Source organism: Schistocerca americana, chromosome 4 (genome assembly GCF_021461395.2).
Source record: "Schistocerca americana isolate TAMUIC-IGC-003095 chromosome 4, iqSchAmer2.1, whole genome shotgun sequence".
Classification (NCBI taxonomy): domain Eukaryota; kingdom Metazoa; phylum Arthropoda; class Insecta; order Orthoptera; family Acrididae; genus Schistocerca; species Schistocerca americana.
In genome coordinates, this window is record NC_060122.1 from 37,747,415 (window position 1) to 37,769,343 (window position 21,929).

Consider the following 21,929-nt stretch of genomic DNA (forward strand, 5'->3'; position numbering starts at 1 on the left):
AAAGTTTATGACTTTGTTACAGTGATGCCTAATTCAGAATCTATGAAGAGAACCATGCGTCGTCGATGGATTCAAGAGCGGGGGAACCAACAAGAGCCTAAGAACTCTTATGAAATTGATCTTCATGAAGATCTATTAAAAATGGGAGATGGTAGTAGTTTTCTTCTGGAAGACGATAGATTAGAGGTGAGAATAATGATTTTTCGTGGAAGCAAAGGAAAAGAAAGTTTAAAAACATGTTCCCATTTTTTTTTATGGATGGAACATTTAAGAGATGCAGCAAACAGTTCGCACAGATCTACACCATACACGTAGACTTAGGAGGCCCGATTAAAGAAACTAACATTCTTCTTACTGTATTTGCACTTCTCCCTAATAAGAAGGAAGACACATATGTTCGTCTGTTTCGTCTGATAAAACAGGAAGTCTCTAAGTGGTGTTCTAAACAAGTAAAGGTGGACTTTGGGGCAGCTACGATAATGGCCGTTCGTCAAGTTTTCTCCCACAACTGAAATAAATGGATTCTATTTCCATATGAAGAAGAGTTTATGGAGAAGAATTCTAGTTCTCCGTCTAACTGAGGAGTATCGCTAGAACGAGGATTTAAGACTTCACGCCAGAATGTGTGCAGCGCTGGCATTTGTAAAACCGGAGGACGTAAGCAATGGACGGATTGAGATTCATGCAGAAGCTCCTGATAACGGAAGGTTCTCTCAATTTTTTGACTACTTTGTGGATAACTGGCTAGAGAATGAGGATATCGCAACAGAAATGTGGGACTGGTACGGAAAAAGGTATCGAACGACGAATGCTGTTGAAGGGTGGCACAACAAAATAAATAGTATTATTGGAAACCCTCACCCTAGAATCAACTATTTGGTGGAGTCCTTGAAAAAGGAAGCAGAGCTCATAAACTGCATGTACATGAAATTGGAAATGAATCTTGAAGGTAAGAAGAGGAAGAAGAAGTACTTGAAGCTGGACGACAGGATAGATAGAATCGTAAATGGACTAAAATACGTTAAAAATAAGGTATTAAAAAACTATGAAAACCACTGAGTCCTCGCAGATTACTGAGATAAAATTATTAATTCACTGAAGCAGCATTATCGGAGCTAATATTAAGTTGTAATTGTAAATAGAGTGTACATTAGTTCAGCGTGTTTAGGCTGATTTTACACACGCCAGAATGGTAGATGGTCATTTATCATTTTCACGGTCCAAAGCCTGTGCAAAGTGTGATGCGATTCAGCCTTTAATGTAAAAATTAAAAAGTATTTCAAGCCTCACAAAAGTATCCCTATTGTCGTCACGTTAAGATAACTTTTTTCTACCTTCCAATATTATGGCCATACTATTAAATAATTGTGAGTTCTAAAGTAATTTTCTGAAGCTTCAGAATCGCAACTATCACCTAAAACATCATGGTTTGTTAAACTGCTAGTATACGGTTTTGTAAAAGAAAATGGGAACTGAACCTTTGAATTGCACCTAAAATTGACATCCCGAAACTGATATGATCCCAAGGTTGACAATTTTGGCACCTCAAATATTTTTTATTTAAGTTTATCAACAAACATTTATAGTAGATGTAAATGTACGTAAGTACATTTTGATATAGTCCTTTAAAAATTAAAATTTCTTACTAAATTGTTGATTATCTTTAAACAGGTCAGTAAAAGCAAGGAGCTTACAACTGAAAATTAATTGTTACTAAAGAACATCAGAAACAAATGTATTAGACCTACTTTTCTTATACATTAGAGACTTTTTGAAAAGATATTTGATCATTTCCTCTGTCACTGACAGCGTAATTTCAGTTGCTTTGCAACACCAGGGATATCTACTTCTAAATTATGTTTGCAGCTGTTCTCATTTCGAATTATGAAATATTTACTTCGTCGTCTTTGGTGAAGGAATTTCGGAAAATGCATTTACTAACTCCACTTTAGTGGCACTGTCATCAGTAACATTACCGTCGCTGTCGCGCAGTTAAGTTACTTTCCGCTAGTTTACTTAACATGGGACCAGTATCTCTTTGGATTTTCCGCCACATTTCTAGAGCGAGTTTCGTTGTGGAAACTATTAAATGCATCTCGCATTGAAATCCGCACCAAATTTCGAGCCTCAATAAAACTTCACCAATCTTGGAGATTTTGCGTTCGTCTAAATTATACGTGCCTTTTGCGGTGCTCCTGCAACAGCTTTCTGTCGTGTTTTGTGTACCATGGGGGATCAGTTCCGTCTCTTATTAATTTACTTCGTATGGATATCTCGAGTGCTGTTGATACCATTTCTTTGAACTTACGCCACATAAAGTTTTCACTTACATAGTTTGGAAGGATTGGAGACTATCTCTTAGAAAGACGTCACCCGAATTTTTAGCTGCTTTTATAAATAGATACATTTCGCGTTTAGCTTTGATGAATTTCTTTGTTACGGAAATGAGCCTCTCTACGACTGTGTGTTCACTAATCCCTGTATCCGTCGTGATGCTCAGGATTATTTGTGGCTAAGAGGTCAAGTGTGTTTTCGTAACCATTTACAATTTGAATGGCCTCTTCAACTAATTGTTAAAAATAATTTAAAAAAGCATTTAGAACAATTACGAAAATTGTTTTCTATTTACGATAGGGTATGAAAATGTATTTTTGTCAACATGCGGAAGGTAGATTGAAGTAACTGCCAACTATAATTGTATGAGTAGGGTACCTGTTTGTGACGAGCCTCAAGGTTTCTTTGAACTGTTCAGCAACTGTTTCATCTGAGACAGGGGGTCGGTAAAAGGAGCCAGTTATTAATTTATTCCGGTTGTCGAATATAACCTCCGCCCATACTAAGTCACAGGAACTATCTGCTTCAAAGTCGATTGTGATCTTACATTATTTTTCCTTAAGTTGTCCTTCTTGTTTCTGTTATAGTGCAGATAATTACAATTACGGCTTTTCTCTCCAGAACCTAAGATGCTTTCTCTGTGACCCTGTAAATACCAGAGCTAAACAATGTAGAACAACAACGTACGTTACAAGCGTAGCATTCTGTATTACTTCATTTCGTTATTTCTAAGATTTTAAAATTGTAAGTCGACTTTAGATGACATGTCAATCGTAGATGTTCTTATCTCTATTTAGTGAACGTGTTTTCAGTTATGTTTTGAACATTGTCCCGCTACACCATTAGAGAGTAAATTAATATGGAGTGTGTCGTTCTTCTTTTCAAACATTCACATACCCATTTATTTTTCCCTTATTGTCTTTTGGATACGCAGTTGCAGTAATTAAAGTAGGCACAAATGTAGTGATCAAAAAGAAATGATTAGCGTACATTCGCATTCTCGTTACATCGTTCCTTTCTTGTTGCTCCCATGCCGATGGTATGTTTCTATCGCAATCAGTAAGCGTGAAGGGAAGCTACGGTACAGACAGAGGAATCTAATTTATACTTGGCAGAACTAATTACATACTGACACAATCGTCGATATTGCTTTCATTTCCCAAAAGTTATAAATATTTCGATTTCGGAAAAGAAGCTCTGTATTTGGGCAAGATGTCGAAGAGGAAGGTCCCTTACGTACTGGTTGTATCGAGTAAGATGTGGAGACGGCGGTCTGAGAGCGGACAGGGGTAATGCGGGGAAGGGCGTCCCTTACCTGAGGGATCGCTATTCAAGATACCTGGCGAAGGGGCAAGTGCGGCAAATGTCCGGCGTGGCAAATGTCCGGCGTGGCAAATGTCCGGCATTTCTGTCATTTACCGTCTTGTAAAGTCGTCAGATGACCAAATAAAGGTAAGGCAACCTTCGTGCCAGTGCACTCTGCATTGTTGCCAAATTTATTCAAGATGGCGGTGATGACGTCATCCTAGATGGCGGCATGTAGATTTGGCAACAGCGCATGACGTCATCCAAGATGGCGGCTTTTGGAGGGAAAGTAGGTCAATTGTGCTATGTCCACTAACATAACCCCCATAAAAATGGCGCCAGTTTTGAATTTTGGCGGGAAAATAGGCCAATTGGGCTACGTCCACTAACCTAAGCCTCCAGAAAAAATTGGCCCCAAATTGAAATTCCAACAAGATAATGCATGCAAAACCATACTTGTCTTTATTGTTATTCATTATTATTATCATTTATTAACATTCATTATCATTTATTATTATTTATTGTTGTTGTTGTTATTTATTATTATTGGTCTACCTCCACTAGAAAATTCGCTCCAAATTCAAATTCCAGAACGATAATGGCTGCAAAACCGTACTTTTCTTTATTATTATTGATTATTATTCATTATCATTCATCATTTATTATTATTTATTATTATTATTGGCCTACCTCCACTAGAAAAATGAGCCAATGTCTTGAAAACTGTACTTATATTTATTATTATCATTTATTATTTATTCAAGATGTCTGATTTCGGTGGGAAAATAGCCATTTGCGTTACATCCATAGCAAAAAATCTGTCACAAGTTCAAATTCTAACACCATAATCTATCACACGTACGAACTTTCGCCATCACTTATCTTTTTTCGCTGGAAACCTATCAAAGTCGCGTCAAATAATAATAAAGTGCACTTATAGTAACCTAACTTAAATCCTTTGATTTTTCATGTGGAGAGGGACTGCAGTCTTTCTTTCAAGCATTACAGTCATCACTTGTTCTTCAACACAATCAGTACACATCTTTGATATCGCAAAGCAGTCGCCACGACGCCCGCTCTCCAACTGAATTAGTTCAGATTGTCGCCACCCCCTGGGCCCGCCAGCCAGTGTGCGGACCCACTGCCGACGCCTGTCACGTGAGGCGGCCGCTCGCGCTGGACTGGCGGCGCGCTCCAGCGGCCGGTGCGCTGGGGGCCCAGCGATCGCTCCCACGTCGTAAACATGTTTTCGCTGGACGCGCTGGAGCTTGTCGAGTTTGATGTCACAGCGGGCCCTTGTCCGTTTACCACGTGTATTCGTCGCCTCCACACGTTTCCCGCCAAAATTGTTTGCCTCGGAGCTGAATCACACAACGGTCGGTCGTTCCAGAAAGAACGCCCTGCCACACTTTTGGCGCGAAAGCTAGTTTCCTGGGCACATTCAAACCTGTCGATGCCGACTGTTCACCGTACACCACGTGTCTTTGTGCGACTGAGAACGCCGTGCTACACATTTGGCGCCAAAGTTTGCTCGACAGTGGAATACGCCATGACTGTATGTATAATAGCACGTTTGGTCGGCACTAGAACGCTCGCTAGTTAACTCTCTCGCGCGCGTATTATAACTGGACACTCGCCACGCTGGTGTCCGACCGCTTGCGTCACCCCCTCCATACACGCAATGGACATAGTCTTCCGCAAATATGCAAACTCCCACATCGCTCATCTAACCTATCAATTACCTAAGTGCTTAATTCCATATCAATTTTAATCATATTAAATAATTCAATTTACATTATCGTATATGTATGCAAAGGTCTACAACTACCTAATTTCAACTACTTTTCGAGGACCAGACCGCCACCTCTTCCTAGGAACCAGCTCTGAGTTTGAATTCTGACAGTAAAGAAAGATCACTTTCGCTTTCTCTACTAAAAAAGGGCACTTGTACTAACCTCAGCCACCTGACCGCCACTTCCTCCTAGGAACCAGCGCCAAGTTTGAACTCTGGCAGTAAACAAAGCTCACTTGCACTCTCTCTAGCAACCTAAGAAAATTGTTGCAAACGAAGCTCATCACCACTAAACTAAGCCACCAGCACTCAACCTCTTCCTACGCATTTTGGGTAAAAGGACTCACCCTGCACTGGGCACATGAATGGAGGAACGAATTTACTTTATTTAGGGATGAAGTATACGTATCACAGTACACACGCACCGACATGTCCCACACCGTACAGACCTGCAAACCACTCCTACATAACTCATTTATAATGCTCTAGACACACACTTGCTAACTGTAAACAGTTAAAAATAACACATAGCACAGCCTACAGACATGCGAACTGCTCGTAAATAATGCAAAACATTTACGTCCAAATAGCCAAACAACTCCTAATTTTCGGAAACAATTTCAGTGCCTAGGCTGATGGAAGGAGGAAGGAGTGTACTTTATTTATTTGGGACATATCTTTTTGAAACTTTTGCATCTCATAGGTTTCGATATGTAAGGCTGACCAGGTTCTGAACCGCAGTAGTGCACTACACTTGGCAACACAACCACACCCATCAAGATATTCATTCCAATCCAGACCTGTAACTCTTCTACAGATAAATTTGTCCAGTTATTTGTTGACTCACTCACAGTCTGAGCAGATTGCCGTTTTTGCGCAAAAACCGCTCAGACTGCCCTGTGCTGCTCGGAGAAGTAAGGACTGCACTCTATTTATTTCGAGTCGTTTTATTTAGTAGTGGAGTATATTTGTCACAAAACACCCGCACTGACCTGACTATGGTCATCTGACACAGGCCACAAACACGTAAACAACTCCTGATTTCACCGCACAATAGCAAACTGCTCTTAAATAATACAGTACACAATATCCGCAGATGAGCTCTGTAATCTTAAACTCTCCAAATAACGCACAGCACAGTGCACAGACATGGTCGCAAAATAGTGCAACAGACGCGCCCAGACACCCCCAGCTGCCAAACCGACAAAAAGTCTCTGCTCGGCCTGCCCCAAACATGACCTCAACACAGTCGCATTCGCGCCTAACACCGGAGAAACTGATATCACCTACGTGCCTTAGATTACGTTCCAAGGCAGGCCGCGTGCATGTGCGATCGGCGGGAGAGGGGGTTCCAGAGCCTCCAGCCAAGTTCAGCTTCCGCGCGTTCGTGACAGTCGACCAGAAAGGGCACTCTCCTTCTTCTCATGTATACCGCCGGCGTCTCAGGTCTGGACCTGCCTTCACGTCTGTTGTCAGAATCGCCCAGCTCGTTGACACACACTATTAACGCCGCCGCGATAACACTTACTACTCGCCTGCAACTGAGATGGTGACGGAAAACCAATCACTCTGATCTGCGCTGCAGAGGTGTGTAATGATTGACAGCACTCTTATTTATTTTTTCAAACAATTTCTTTAACCATACAGTATATCTATCACACTATCACAAAACACCCACCCAGATTTGCCCTGGGCCATGTTGCACAGCCTACAGACACGCACCCAACTCATAATTTCAGTACACACAAAACAAACTGCTACTAAATAATTCTTCACAGTGATGTGTAGATACGCTCAGTACTCGTAAAGCTTCCAAATAACGCATAGCAGAGCCTGCACATCCGCTCGCAAAATAGCCCAGCAGACATGCGCAGGTACTCCCCACCGCACCCTGTTCACAGGATCGTGAAGTGACTCATCCGTCTGATTACAGACCACCCACAGCCCCTGGTCGGCTTCCGCAAGCGTGAGTTGACGCAGTCGACGCGCTCTTCAGCTGTCAAAGCACACACAGACGTCCGTCCAGGACCACGATCCATCACAATCCTGAGCCACGACCACTCAACGTGGGTGAAAGTCAACTTTATATCAACGTAGCGTAATTCCAAAGCGCAGCCTCCATACGCTAGACACATCATAGCAGCAGCACATGTCTTTACCTCCTATGACACACTGTGCATTGCTCCTGACAGGACATTACACGGCCCTTTAACTAAACATAACTACAAATCCCTCCTCTCGCCTCATCGTGTGACCAGCCATCTAAAACCTCCTCAATATTATTCTTACTTTACAACATTTTTTAAAAAAATAAGATCTAATTTACTCCTCCCATGGCACCTAACCTTACACCTGTCCCACCATCAACATTCGCAAAAGTCCTCAACCCTATCTTGGCGTTCAAAAATCACCTCACAAACCATGTCCATCAATCAATTTACCACTCTCATCCCCTCTTTTCGAACCACAAACGTAGCCTCTATCTAATCCAACTTATCTTTCGCCCACCTTCAACAGTAAAATTAATTTTACACATACCCCGAAATACCAAACGCAATTAAAGAGTCAAACTTTTATACAGAGAATCAAGCACATACGACACTCACAACAACATTCAAAGCCTGGTCCATATTTACCACCTCCAACTTGAATTAAATATTATTACCATTGCCGCAACATTCTGCCAGCGCTCGATTTAGACCTATTTTTCCGCTCTTCACTGTTGTCACTAGCGGTCGAATATCACTATCTATAGATTGCAAAAATTTCCACATGAAAAAAAATCTCGCACCGCCGTTTAGAGACTCCTATATCCGAACACATAGCATCATTCAACAACTATCATTTGCTCTTATCTAATAACTCATCCATCAGTTCTGGGGGGAAGGTCACCACTTTCTTTCTTTCTATCAGCAGCAGATAGCTACCACGAGTACTAAATGCTCAAACTAATCCCACAGCGCCTTACAAAGCGAGCGTGCGAGCGCCGCCGGTGGCATGTCCAAGCCACATAGCTGTCCATCTAAACAGCCGTCCACTCAGCCCCAGGACCAGAATGCTGAAGTGGGCACAAATGGATTCCTGAATAGCGCAGATCTCTATCTCCCCCTTGCATCTCCGACAGGACATGTAAACAGTGTCTCCCCTAGCCAGTGAACCCGACGTCATTCAGCCTTCGCTGACAATTTCCACTTGCATATATAAAACCATATTCAATCCTGCCAAAACTCACTTAATAATAAATAACCATTCTCCCTTTCTAAACATAGATGAGTATGCATTTATCTTCACCCATCTGATCTCTGCAATTTAAATCGGAGTAAGACATATCTATTACCTTCTGCAACCTGTCTATAAACAGAACGATCTTAGTTACTACAACAGGACCTTGTTTTGACCATTTGCTGGAAATGCGCACAATGTTGTATGTCCCATACTAGATACAAGTACAGCACATCCTCAACACCCTATCATCTTTATTCTCTACCATCAAACAGTGAAAAAAAATTACCAGTTATAAAAGCTCATCATATTTACAAGTCACGAAGGCACCAATGCGATCCACCTCCAGCATGGAAAAACGGAATTCAGAATACTCTCCCCAAATAACTCAGAGTGCGACCATCCAAGAATTCCTAACAGTGCACCAAGTCCGACACCTCAAACTGCAGCTGCCTATGTGAACAAGATCATATTAAATATACAGACGCTGCAGAGACCACTTTAAAGTTTGATCACCCATACTCTAAGCGAATGAGAAGCTACCTCTGACCCTTGTTCAAACAGTCTTTTCTAACACGCTTTTGCACACTGCCAAACATTTCGTCTTTCTGCCGCGACTTCGAACTCCGTGTGTGATTCTAAACAGACATTAACACAGACTGATGCATGGCCTCTCACAGGAAACTATACCTTGCACCTTGTAAATCTTATTCTTAACAGTCGATGGCATAACATTGAATGATTTTAAATAAAGGACAGCCGCAACATAAGGAAACTAGAAGAGCCTGGTGGCGTTGTGGCGACTTTCCAAACCTGCCCCCGCAAGTGATTGATCACCTCTACATTTAAACTCATATGTCGCAGTGACCGAATAGTTGATAACTCTGCGTTCCATTCCTAGTGACTGTTCATTTTGCACACAAGTGTGGGATCACCGTTTTCTGTGCTAGCAACCCCGGAAGTTGCAGTCCATCAACCAAAATTTGTTCCCCAACTCAAACAAGCATTGTCAGTCAATCATTATGTCGTACCCAATGCATGGATGGGATGGATAAGACACAACTGATCTACTGTAAAATTATCCATCACAGCTGATATCGCGAAAAATTTTACAGTAAGTCCAACACTGGCCAGTTTTCCTAATTTCAGTACCATAGCTAAACCATACCTCCTCTACTTTGCAAGTATCATTGCGGACATTCATAGTTGACTGCTCAGTATGTCCATTCACACTTAATTCTCGAACACATAAAAACGATCAAAGTATACCAGACAATGCTATACATATTTCTAAGACATCGCGCATAGTACTCAATCAATCTCTCCGCGTCTGGCGGTCACAGAGCAGTCTCGTCCTCTTACGTTGAAAGACCATCCTCTCCTCGGCATTGACCAACCTACACCACAACATCGCTACCCAATTATCCTCACCCGAGCAGACTAATACAGCTACACTCCACCTCTCTTGACTGAATATAGCTTTCCTACTACTAACCCCTCCAAGTGCACCGCATTTCTCGAAATGTAACCAAATCTTGGAGCTTAGCACACCATATCGATCTATAGTAACTGATCTCAAAGTGCCTTAATTTAATAGCATACAGTTAAGAAGAACAAGAACGGAGTGATATTTATACACAAGGTAGTTAGACACATTTTTACGTAAATCATCCAATCTATCACGTTTAAAGTATTGTTCTAGAGTAGGATCGGTGCATCGAAGGTTCTGGTAAGGGAGAGAGAGAGAGAGAGAGAGAGAGAGAGAACATAAACACATGCCCTCCTAAGACGAGAACGTTCAGCACTTAAAAAACGGGCGATAATCTTAGATCGCCTACTTTTCCGTCCTGTCAGACAATCATCCTTCTCCCCACTTCCCCTACGCTGAGCAATCTCTCTCCCAATCGTAAAACTTTTCCTTTGTATGATACGAGGGCAATATAGCCCTGCAGACACGTCTAGTGCCCACTGATCACATCAGATCACGAGTCAGAAATTATACTATTACTCCATCAGATCTATATAAAAATGATAGTAGCAGGCTTTACATCCTACAAGCAAATAGATACGCATAACAGCAGCGTCCAACATGTGAAAATTACAAGTCATCCCTTCAGCAACTCTGTAAGCACCCCATCTGTCGGGTAAGTGTGTACACAATGATTACGGCCCCTCACAAATACCAACAGATAACTTAGTTATGACGCTGATGTCTCGATTTTACACCAAGCATGCGACAGGGTGGGGATCGCGTAAATCAAAATGCGTCTAGAGGAATGTTTCAAATTTCATCACACATGAGATGGAAGTCCTCTGATGATCGACGGGTTCACCGTTAACGATCGCAAGTAGACAGTGCTTTAAACCACATACGGAACACGTAGCTGTATACGACTAGAACGCAGGCTATATCACGTGACTAAAGCATCCTGATAGAGTACTGGAAAAAAATGACTTTCAGCAAATTGTCCTTCTGTAGAATAAATCAATCAACGTTTAAATCGTACCTAGTTACAGCTCTATTGTAACACTTCTGATACTAAATGTAACTGGGTTTTCTCTTTTGATGCTAGTCAATTGTCAGGATGAGCATTACTGCAAAGGGCTTTTAATTCTAAAGCATAATGTCAGGGTGAAAAACACTAAATAAATTACTTTTCCTTTCTTAACAACATGTGGGCAGGGTGAGTTCTTCCTTGGCTCGGGTATGAGGTAGAATGAAACAGCATCTTTACATAAGATAACTTTTATTGCAAGTTTCGTACAACTGTTTCCTTACTCGATGATCTGGCTCGGAGAACGGCAGCTGTGTCGTTTGTGAAGCCTTCTGCTGCGGCAGCGGCGGCGTCTGATTACGCCTGACGGTGTGTATCTCATGTCGCCGTCTCGCCCAGATGACTGGAGACGGGCATCGTGCTGTGGCCCGTTTAATTATTGCGAGCGAAGTCGTGCATCGGATGGTGATACCTTGGATGTGGCGTCCCAGTGTTTCTCTTCTCTAAGTGGCCGCGTGTGTTGTGCATCGGCCAGCGGAGCGGCGCGGTGGGGGAAGGCCAGTGTCCCGGACTCGAACAATGGACTCCCGCTTGCCAGTCTTCGGCTGTCAGATCTTCATCCCAGCTCACAGGTGACTGATGTGAGGCCGTCTCCTTCCCGTCCTCACGAGTCACCCAGGTATGTAAAAATCAGACTTCAAATACCTTTTATCATCTGTCTTCTGGCGCCGAGGCTGCTGCTTGCTATTCCATTACAGCAGCGGACTTGGTGCGTCTGTGTATGACTTAGTCTCTTCTTGCATGATGGTCTTCAGCACCGAAACTGACTGAAATCTACTGCTACTCGCTTCTTTTCTTGTCGGGCCCACTGCGTCTCGTGTATTTATTCACTTCAGTTCACTGGAGGTGAACGATATCACGGTCATTGCCTCTTCTGTCACGTTGAAAAGCTTCTCGAAGAATCTTCTTAACGTCAGTCATTGGCTCTTGGAATGTAGGCGAGGGCCTTTGCTCACATGTGACAACTGAGAAACACGTGAGCCGGTCGGGTGATGCCCTGACGGCTGAATCGACAGCGTCCGCTTATGTGGGGCGGGCGATGGCTTCTCCCGAACTTGCTAACTTTACTGTCATTGTCTCTTCTGCTCTGACCGCTGTTTGCCAGTATGTAACTCTCTAAACTAACCAAGTTTTTCATTTATTTTCTAATTTCTACTTCACTTTGCTTTCACTAATTTATTTACTTATCTTAAGTACCACTCAACATTATCACAATCGATCATCCCATACTCTCTCTGTTATCCTTTAACACAGATGTGAGTAAGTTTAGACGTGAATGATTCTCTGTCCTCCTGAAAAGCATCAAATACAGTAGTCAACTCGCGTGTATCACTACTACCTCAGTAGACATACAATATAATACGAACTCAATGAGAAAAAATTGATTACCTTCCTTATTCCACTCTCTTCGATGTCATCGTTTTCCTAATTTCCTCTTGCTGCCGCATACTTGACTCCATGCACAAATTGCTCCGTGCGAACCAGAAGATAAGCAAGTACATCATTTTCACCGCATTTCGGTGTATATTAGGTTAAAAAATGGTTCAAATGGCTCTGAGCACTATGGGACTTAACTTCTGAGCTCATCAGTCCCCTAGAACTTAGAGCTACTTAAACCTAACTAACCTAAGGACATCACACACAGCGATGGCCGAGGCAGGATTCGAACCTGCGCCTAGAACCGCTCGGCCACTCCGGGCGGCATATTAGGTTAGTTTACACGTATGCGCTAATCAGTTTTCACATTTCTTTCTATTTTATGTCAGATCTATCCATGTGACCGCGACATAACCTCTCGTTCTATGTTCTAAAATTGCGTGTAAATGTACCCCAGGCGTATCCAGTCACCTCCACATTCGGAGAGCGCTTGCTCTGTTTTCTGTAAGTCTGTGTCCTATTGGGGTGGGCGCGGTGACGTGGAGTGAGAAAGGAAGGAGGAAATGGGCAGTCGGGGTGGGGGGGGGGGGGGGTGGAGAACGTGGAGGGCGAAGGCGGAGAGGTACAGAGAGGGGGCGTAAGAGGTGACGGACAGCCGACCAACGTCGCGTGCTCGGCTACAGCTGGCTGGTCACGGGAACGAAGCTGACGCAGACAAACCCAACTGCGATGAATGGTTAACAGCCGTAGCATACGTACATTGGTGCTGTGGCGCTCTTGGAAGTGCGTCTTACTTACGTATTAGATATCTCGTAACTGTGTTACTGTGAATGAAACCTTAAGATATTCTAATGTATTAATAGCTGTCGATGATTGTTTTAATCATGCTTTAGCTACGAATTTTTTATTTCAAAAATCGTGTGCAGTCGGAGTCGCTGTAAACTCCAGATGTGTTCTGATAGCCGCGCTGTAAATTCGTGCTGTCGAAAAGGCTGACACTGCTTACTGCTGCGTAGCGGAGACAAACACGTTCTTCATAATGTTTTTCGCCGGTTTACAGACGGAAACGGCATTTCCGACAAACTTCCTTTCGTGCAATTTTACAAACGAGATGCGCTGCTTAATCAGTAGCGTTGGAGAATGGTAATCGTGTATTCAATGGATCACTGGTTCAAATTTCGCTTTGATTTTTTTATATTTTTTTCTTTGATCCATTTATCTACATCATTTAAATATAAAATGCGTCAAATCTATGTTAATTAACACGCACTTAAACATAATTTTATGGAAAATGAAAAATGGTTCAAATAGCTCTGAGCACTATGGGACTCAACTGCTGAGGTCATTAGTCCCCTAGAACTCAGAACTAGTTAAACCTAACTAACCGAAGAACATCACAAACATCCATGCCCGAGGCAGGATTCGAACCTGCGACAGTAGCGGTCTTGCGGTTCCAGACTGCAGCGCCTTTAACCGTACGGCCACTTCGGCCGGCTGGAAAATGAACATCTGCTTGTCTGTGCTTATATGCAGCACGTGGAATTCCAGTTTTCATTGCAAATATAAATTATTCATTATCGATATTTCATAAAACATTGTTAAAAAAGATCGTTTAGAGTAAGAAAACAAATGCTCTTTATCTGGACTATGTCCATTGTTTTATACTACAGATGTGATCTGACACGAGCCAGTGTGGTAAGCATCGTCGAAACAAGAAAACCATTCACTTTCACAGCATCGAGAGCACTTTACAAAAAGTGAAGTCCTCCAGTTGCCACCGTACCACTGCAATTTGAACCCAGTAGAGCTAATCTGTCGCGAGAAATAACAAGACATTTACCCTGCCAGAAGTGCTGGAGCTAATGCGCGAAGCTTTGTCACGCGTCCCTGCCGAACGCTGGGGTACCAAGAACTGCACCTCATAAAAGGAGAAAATGTGGCGCCTGGACGGCTACGTGGTTTTTGTTGCTGATCGCCTCGTTGTCAACGCAGGAGATGACAGCTCCAGTGCTGAGGTGTGCTCCCCAGATTCAGATGTGGAAGGAATTCAGAGACTGCCAGACGACAGACGGTAAATAATTCCTTCAGTGGCTTCCATATTTAACTACATAGTGAAATCCCTGCAATACGCTTTTACGTCACTCAATGCAACGCAGAAATATTACAATGTGCTTAAATTAGGATTTTTCATCACTTTTGGTTTTAATTACAGTACTATGGTAGCTAAGGGCGAAAGCATGTTACGTTTTCTTCTGTCCCCTAATAAGCGTACTGCCGAAGTTTTGCCGTGTGTTACTTTATTCCGTTCAAAAATTAAATGACGAAGCTGGACTGGGTCTGCGCTCGTCTGCTTTTACGCTTAACTGCAGCTGTTCACATGACTGCAGGTTAATTGGACTATTTCTTGGCAGGTGCTGGTCTCCTTACATGCGCCGGTAAACTTGTTGTCCCGAATTATCGCGGAGCCGATGGGCGCCTAACACACTGTCCAAAACCTATCCTCATTTTCGTACTTCACTGTATTCGACAAATCTTCGCTTCCGCTCCACATAAAACGAAGTCCAATGCGATTTCAGCAAATTCGGAAAAATACTTTCTGTAATGTTTACATCACGTTTATTCTTATAATGAACGAAGTACAGTATCAAAATAAAATATTCCAAATGCTGTAAAAGCGGACACTCTACTAGGGAAAAGAAGGAAAAATGTAGATAGATGTTGATGTAGTTAAAATTATGCTAGAGAAATTTGAGAACTAAATTGTGGAGCAGTGTGAAAATCATCTGAATGCAGCGCTCACGTCTTCGATGAATTCGTTCCCTGTAGAGACAAAGCAAACATTTGGACAAAATTATTTGCTACGAATGAAAGACGAACCCTAATTACGTGCTTATCAGAGTGATACAGTTATTTTATTGCATATATCACAGCAAAAGCAGGAACTATATTCACAGAGCTCCGCCGTTGACGAAAGTCTATTACCGGTACGAACTTTGTTACCGCTACGTCTACTATGACACACTATAGCAGAATACAAATGCCATAAGAGCGATAAAATATGGTTCAAATGGCTCTGAGCACTATGGGACTTAACATCTGAGATCACTAGTCCCATAGAACTTAGAACTACTTAAACGTAACTAACCTAAGGACATCACACACATCCATGCTCGAGGCAGGATTCGAACCTGCGACCGTAGCGGACTGAAGCGCCTAGAACCGCTCGGCCACCGCGACCGGCTAAGAGAGATAATTTTTTTCGGAAAATGCGAGGACGATTAGGTGCGAAAAAAATCTGTTCGCGGCGGATTCCTCTTGGACAGAGCGAGGCTCAGAAACCGCCTTCTGTCATTTGGTGTAGTGACAAGCTCAAAGAAATTCGAATAACGAAAAATATGAATACAACAACGTTGACATGAGTCGAAACATTGCTATATTCATACGAGCGAGAAACTAATCAACAATCAACTGTTCGTGCTTTCCAAGAAGAGCCAGAAACGAACAACAGTGTTCTGTTGGCAAAGCAGTACATCTCCCTGGCCACGCAGGACATGTGGCATCCTCCTTACCTTATCGTTTCGAATAACAGTTAAGTGTTGAACAGTATTTGAGAATTCGTTTTTCCCAGTTTATTTATAAAGTCTGGAAAACAACCAAAAATGTCGCATTATTTGTCCGACAAGGATGATAAACTACATGGTTCGATACCTGTTTCAATATCTCTTTCCCTTGAAACTTTCTGACAGATTAAAACTGTGTACCGGACCGAGACTGGAACTCGGGACCTTTGCCTTTTGCGGGCAAGTGCTCTACCAACTGAGCTACCCAAGCACGTTTCACGACCCGTCCTCATAGTTTCAATTCTGTCAGTACCTCGTCTCCTACCTTCCAAACTTCACATAAGCTCTTCTGCGAAGAGTTGGTAGAGCACTTGCCCGCGAAAGGCGCAGGTCCCGAGTTCGAGTCTCGGTCCGGTACACGGTGTTAATCCGCCAGGAAGTTTCATATCAGCGCACACTCCGCTGCAGAGTGAAAATCTCATTCTCTCTTTCGCTTGTTAAGCAAGTATCGTCATCATTGTACATTGTCCGCACAGTCGAGGGTATACGACACCACACATTACACCGACTCGGCTTGCAGAACCGCTAATATTTCATCTCCCACTTCTTTATTACTCTACGAAATGGATTCCTCTCTGGCGAAATGTCAACTTCGGCAACTGCTGTTGTAGATATAATGCAACGTTTGCTTTGCTTATCGTTGCCATTGCTTTGCTTTTTATTACCACCACTAGCACTGTAGCAGCGATGCGAGTTACTCGTCAACCAACCAGTCAATCACGCTCTGTAGCCTCATGCTGTGCTAATCATTCGACACCTCCAATCCCGGTCCTGTTGCCATTAGCAGGCGATATTGTGGTTGCATAGGGCGTCGAATGCCGTAAACATCATTGGCCTTTTGCGAACTCACACTCAAGGGGCTCCTTGAAGGCTCGTATCGACTGCGATATCATCACCAGATTGTTTGCATTCGATAATACCAAGATTACGATATCTCTTAATGAATATGCTCATTCGAAGAAGAAATTCTGTTACCATTAACATCGTACTGCACAGTACAGTGGTGGAACACCCTTCCAGCCAACAGAAACGTGCAAAACCCGAGTAATTTTTGAACGTATGTTCTCATCACTAATCAGTCCAATTAATAATTCGATGTTATCCTTAAGCGAATTTAAGAGGCTAAACCATTCAAAATTTTATTGCTTTTGAAATGGATGGCACAAAGTGTTCCTAGATAGATTGCAAATATCAAACGCTTCTATCGGATGTTATTTCTTCGATGAGGTCATTAGGCTAGCCATAGGATCGAATGTGTCAAAAACTGAGTTATTTGTGAATTTAAATGACGTACCACATGTAGTTATACAAGATGCTACTCCAGGCGGGTGTAAAATGAATATGCACAACGGAAAATAATAAACGCTAAAATGAAGATTTGGCCCTGTCTGACTACCCGCTGAAGCACATCTTAGGATCTCTTAATTCTATAAATTACAATCTAAACACAAATTAATGAAGGCAACTAATCCTACTAAATGATAAACGTTGTCCCTGCTTATATATTTATTGTAGATTAAAAAAAAACTTTATTACGAAGTTTACATTCCCTAAGTAAAGTTACTAATCATTTGCCCAACTCTGCCCCTTTTTATGACTGCGCGATCTAATATCATTGACACGGAATGACTGACATCATCTACGTGCTAAACACTAGAGGACACTACTTTCAAAGATGATCTAAGGTGGTGTGGAACCTCAGTGGAAATAAACTAACGTGATCACAGCTGTTTGGCTTTTATAGCCCTAGTACCCCGAAGCAATTTGCGATATCGCCATACGTACTGCGTCCGGTGCGTCGAAGTGATGGTTCTCGTACTCGTCGGCGACGATGGAAGAACTCCAGCCACAAATAAACTCTTTCAGACACTAGGACGGCAGAAGGCGGTCCTCTGACTAATATGCTCTGTCTTCTCCTATCTGTGTTCTACAGATGGGTAACGCGAACTCCCAGCCACAAGGATGGAGTTCAGATAACGTAAGTATAGGCAGAGGAAGTGCCCTCAATTACTGAACGCTCCGTACTCAACGACGACTTCCAAACCGGAGGCGAAGTGCAGAATCGTATATGTTCGCAACAGTACAGAGCCTAACTGTTCTAAGTATAAACTCTCCTGCACCAACAAAGCTGATACTGGGCGACCGTCACACACGCGCGCTCACAACGGAAGATCTTTCTCTCCATCGCTGGCCTCTCAGGACGCTCGGCTCCCCACCTTCGTAATTCCGAAAACGAATCATATTCCAGAAACCACGAAATATTCTCCCTCTCTACAGATTCTCCCGAACGTCGACCAACCATACTTTAGTCTTTTGTCGTCCAGCGTGGAAAGTTTGCGTGGAAAAACCTAGTACAATGGTTCGCTTCTGAGTAAAAATCCTTGGAAATAACCCAGCCTGCGTGGTTTCCGAGGTTCCGCTTCTTCGTTCCTCTCACCTGCGTCCAAGATTTTCGTAGTTTCCGAAGTATAATCCTTCCGGTTCGGCTACAATATCGGCCGGTCGCGACACTATTGTGCTCCAGCGCTTAGGTGCTACAACGTCCGTCTCGCTATTTCCTGTGTTTAAGCAGGACCAACACACCTGTGCGGGCCCTTCACCCAGGGCTTCAGTTCCACCAGCCGTTTCATTTCCACTGGCGTTCCAATCTCTACTAGTATAGGCAATCATTCATTACGCCGTTTTTATAATAAAGACACTCTGTCACCTTTCATGCAATAGGCGTTAACAATTATTTACAAGACGTACGTGACAATGTCAGTCTCCTTTATATACTCAAATGTATGATATACAACCAATCACATGATACCTAATTGTGTTTGTAGATCACGGCAAAGTATGTGGGTGAGTGCTTGTAAGGTGCGAAATTATAGCCACCTTACAGTTAAGCCGGAAGCCTAGGGAGCATTGGTATGTACTGGGTTCATGAGGTCCCCGTCGTGTCTTACGAGAGTGGGTTTGGAGAAAATTTTCAGGAAACCAGCGTATAACGTCCCTCAGGAACATTAATATAGTCCGCTGGAAATTACTCTGACAGTTGCTGTCCGTCGCTTGCCGCTACAGTTTAGCCACATCCGCTCCCGACTAGCGCCCGCTTGTAGGCGGCACACAGCCACGTCGCGCCACCTCACAGGTGCTGTAAATGCGTACAGAGGAACAGCGCCGGAAGCGGCCGCCGCGACGTAAGGCGGAAACGGGAGGCGCCCTGTCGACGGCCGACCAATCACCGAGCTGCGGCGGACGACGAGTTTTGTGGCCTCGTGTCTTAACCTGACCACAACCTCGAGATGTGCGATGCATCCGAGGAGACTGTGATGAGCAGTCTGCGGCAGAACTGAAATCGCCATCGCTTCGTTCACGGCGTTTAAGGCTGACCTCTACTAGCAGCTCACGACGGGAAAACTTGTTAGCATCTTTGTTTGCATTGCCATCTCCCGTAGTAAAATTTCGGTTGCTGCGGTGAAAGCAAACTGTAAATTCTCGCTGTCATTGGTTACGTGAAACTATCCTAACACTGTCTGCACGGGCTAGCGCGTTACCAACCAATGACCGGTCCTCGGTGGCACTCGGTTGCAGATTATAGGCGAGACAGGCAGATTCCAAACGAAAAAAAAGAATGATGGGAAGGAAAATAACAGGAAATAAAAAAAGTCAGTAGGATGACGTGGCAAATCATTAGAAATAAAAAGATATTACAGTTAAATCAATTAATTGACTAAATATGATAAGCAAAGACTTTTCATCAGATTTAGGAAACTGAAAAGCTTCGCTGCAGTTGAAGCTTCAAAACATCGAGTTTATCCGCGGACCGCTTCGCTACGCCACTACACTGGTAGTAATACGCTGTTGTATTTGTGACTCTGGTGTTCCAGTCGCATCGACTAATTGACGCCCTTCAAAAATTCGGCTTCTCTCGACATCGTCCGAAGCTTACGTAATGTGTGCCAGTCTCTGTGAATGTGATACCCGTATAATGGACGCTGACTCGCGTCTCGTGCGGTATGATCCAGAAATTATCGGCTGATGCCGTGTATGAAACGTGCGTATTTCCTTAGCATTCTTGTGTGCGAGTGTGTGAGTATGTGTGTCTGTGGGTGTGTATTGTTTATGATATTGTTGTCATGTGTGATAAAATAAGAAATAAAACGGTCTGACCCCGAATACGGCATCCAAACACATCAAGGAAGAAAGCGGAACAAGTAATTGGAAGTGAAGTGAATGCTGTGACGGTGAGGTAACGGCGAACGATTCGCTCGTGACGTGACGTTGAACGATCTGGTTGGAGGGAACCAGCTGCAACGCGGCGTCTGTAAAATAATGTTACTTCGGCTATAGAGCGACAGACCTCCATGAGTCGATCTGTTTCCAGTGGATGCCGGACCAAATGGGCACGAGTGGCAACAAGTGTACTGACGCTAAACGTGCAACAATCAAGTACTCTCCATTCTGCAATGAACACTCGACAGCATACTAGCAACTGAGCCAAAGATAGATCAGTGACAACATTCAACGGAGACAATGGTTTCCGAGGAATTCACCTCTAGGGAACAGTGTATAATACACCACACACAATACCTTAATTCTGGCCTCAACTGGAGGGATACTTTCACTGACAGTAGGTTAGGAATATGTCACGTGGTTAATAACAAAACGAATTACGTGCTAAACACAGTACTCTCTGTGCATTCGAATTACTATGTAGATTTTTTAGTTTTGTGAGAAAGGTACGTCCAATAAACAATAACCATAGCATAGCGTTCGGAAAATTTCCAACTCCAACTGCCTCTAAGGTCGTGGAACTATTTTACTTCTAAATACAAATATAAATTCGTAAGAATCTGGAAAACAGAAGTTACGTATTACTTCAAACCTTCGCAACTTCGGACAGGCCAGAAACATAGAGACATATACATATCTTATTTTGTGGCGCAATATTACTTCTGACTACTGCGTGTCCGAAATGTGTATACAGATGCAAATGTTAGGGACTTTACAGATTAAAATACGATAACACTAAACATAAAACGGCATGAGGAAGAATGCCTCCTCTGATATATCAGAATAATCGGCTGTAAATACTAATGTGGCTTACCAGGAGCAGTGTGAAAATCACCACCAGCCGACTCATGTTGCTACTGTCTTCCCTTCCACCAGACGCTGGAGGCTGGCCTTATATATCTTCCCCCTATCAAAAAATTATCGCAGGACCTAGATATCAGTGTGGTCCATACGAACAACCTCAACTCAAGAGTTTCCCACTTGAAGTAGGCGGATAAAATACATTTGATCCCTGTTATTAATTGGAGTCTTCAAAACAGATAAGTGCACGGCTTCTGATAGTGGGAACAACGTTTCTTAACGAATCTCCGAAAAATATCTGCTTCAGTTACATATTCACATATTACGCGCTACAGCCAGTCAATTAAATCCGCGGGAACTTATCAATCTATGTATGACAGGCAAGGACAATAGTGAACCATCTGACGAAGAGGCAACCGTTTCAGCGAAAGTAAACAATTTAATTCGCAGCTGCTATCATTATTTTTTCACGATATTTTTTCCTACTTTCTGATCAGTTTCTCCTTTTATATCCTCTGGTGCCCGGTGCCCGGTGCCCCCCCCCCCCTTTACTTTTCCATGCCTTCGTTATTAGCAAAAATCTGCTCCAGTTTCTGTGCCTTCCTGTTTATCTGTAACTATTTCCTCAAACCGTTCTCTCATCGT

The 21,929-nt window shown here is 43.0% G+C and overlaps 1 protein-coding gene across 1 annotated transcript in view; it reads right to left on the bottom strand.

The window, feature by feature from the left end:
• Positions 1 to 21,336, bottom strand: part of LOC124613063 — a 118,604-nt gene extending 97,268 nt beyond the window's left edge. Inside the window, exon 1 of the mRNA XM_047141646.1 lies at positions 21,298 to 21,336. Coding sequence (XP_046997602.1) covers positions 21,298 to 21,333 — 36 coding nt within the window. The 5' untranslated portion in view covers positions 21,334 to 21,336. The remainder of the gene's footprint in view (positions 1 to 21,297) is intronic.
• Positions 21,337 to 21,929: the final 593 nt, after the last annotated feature.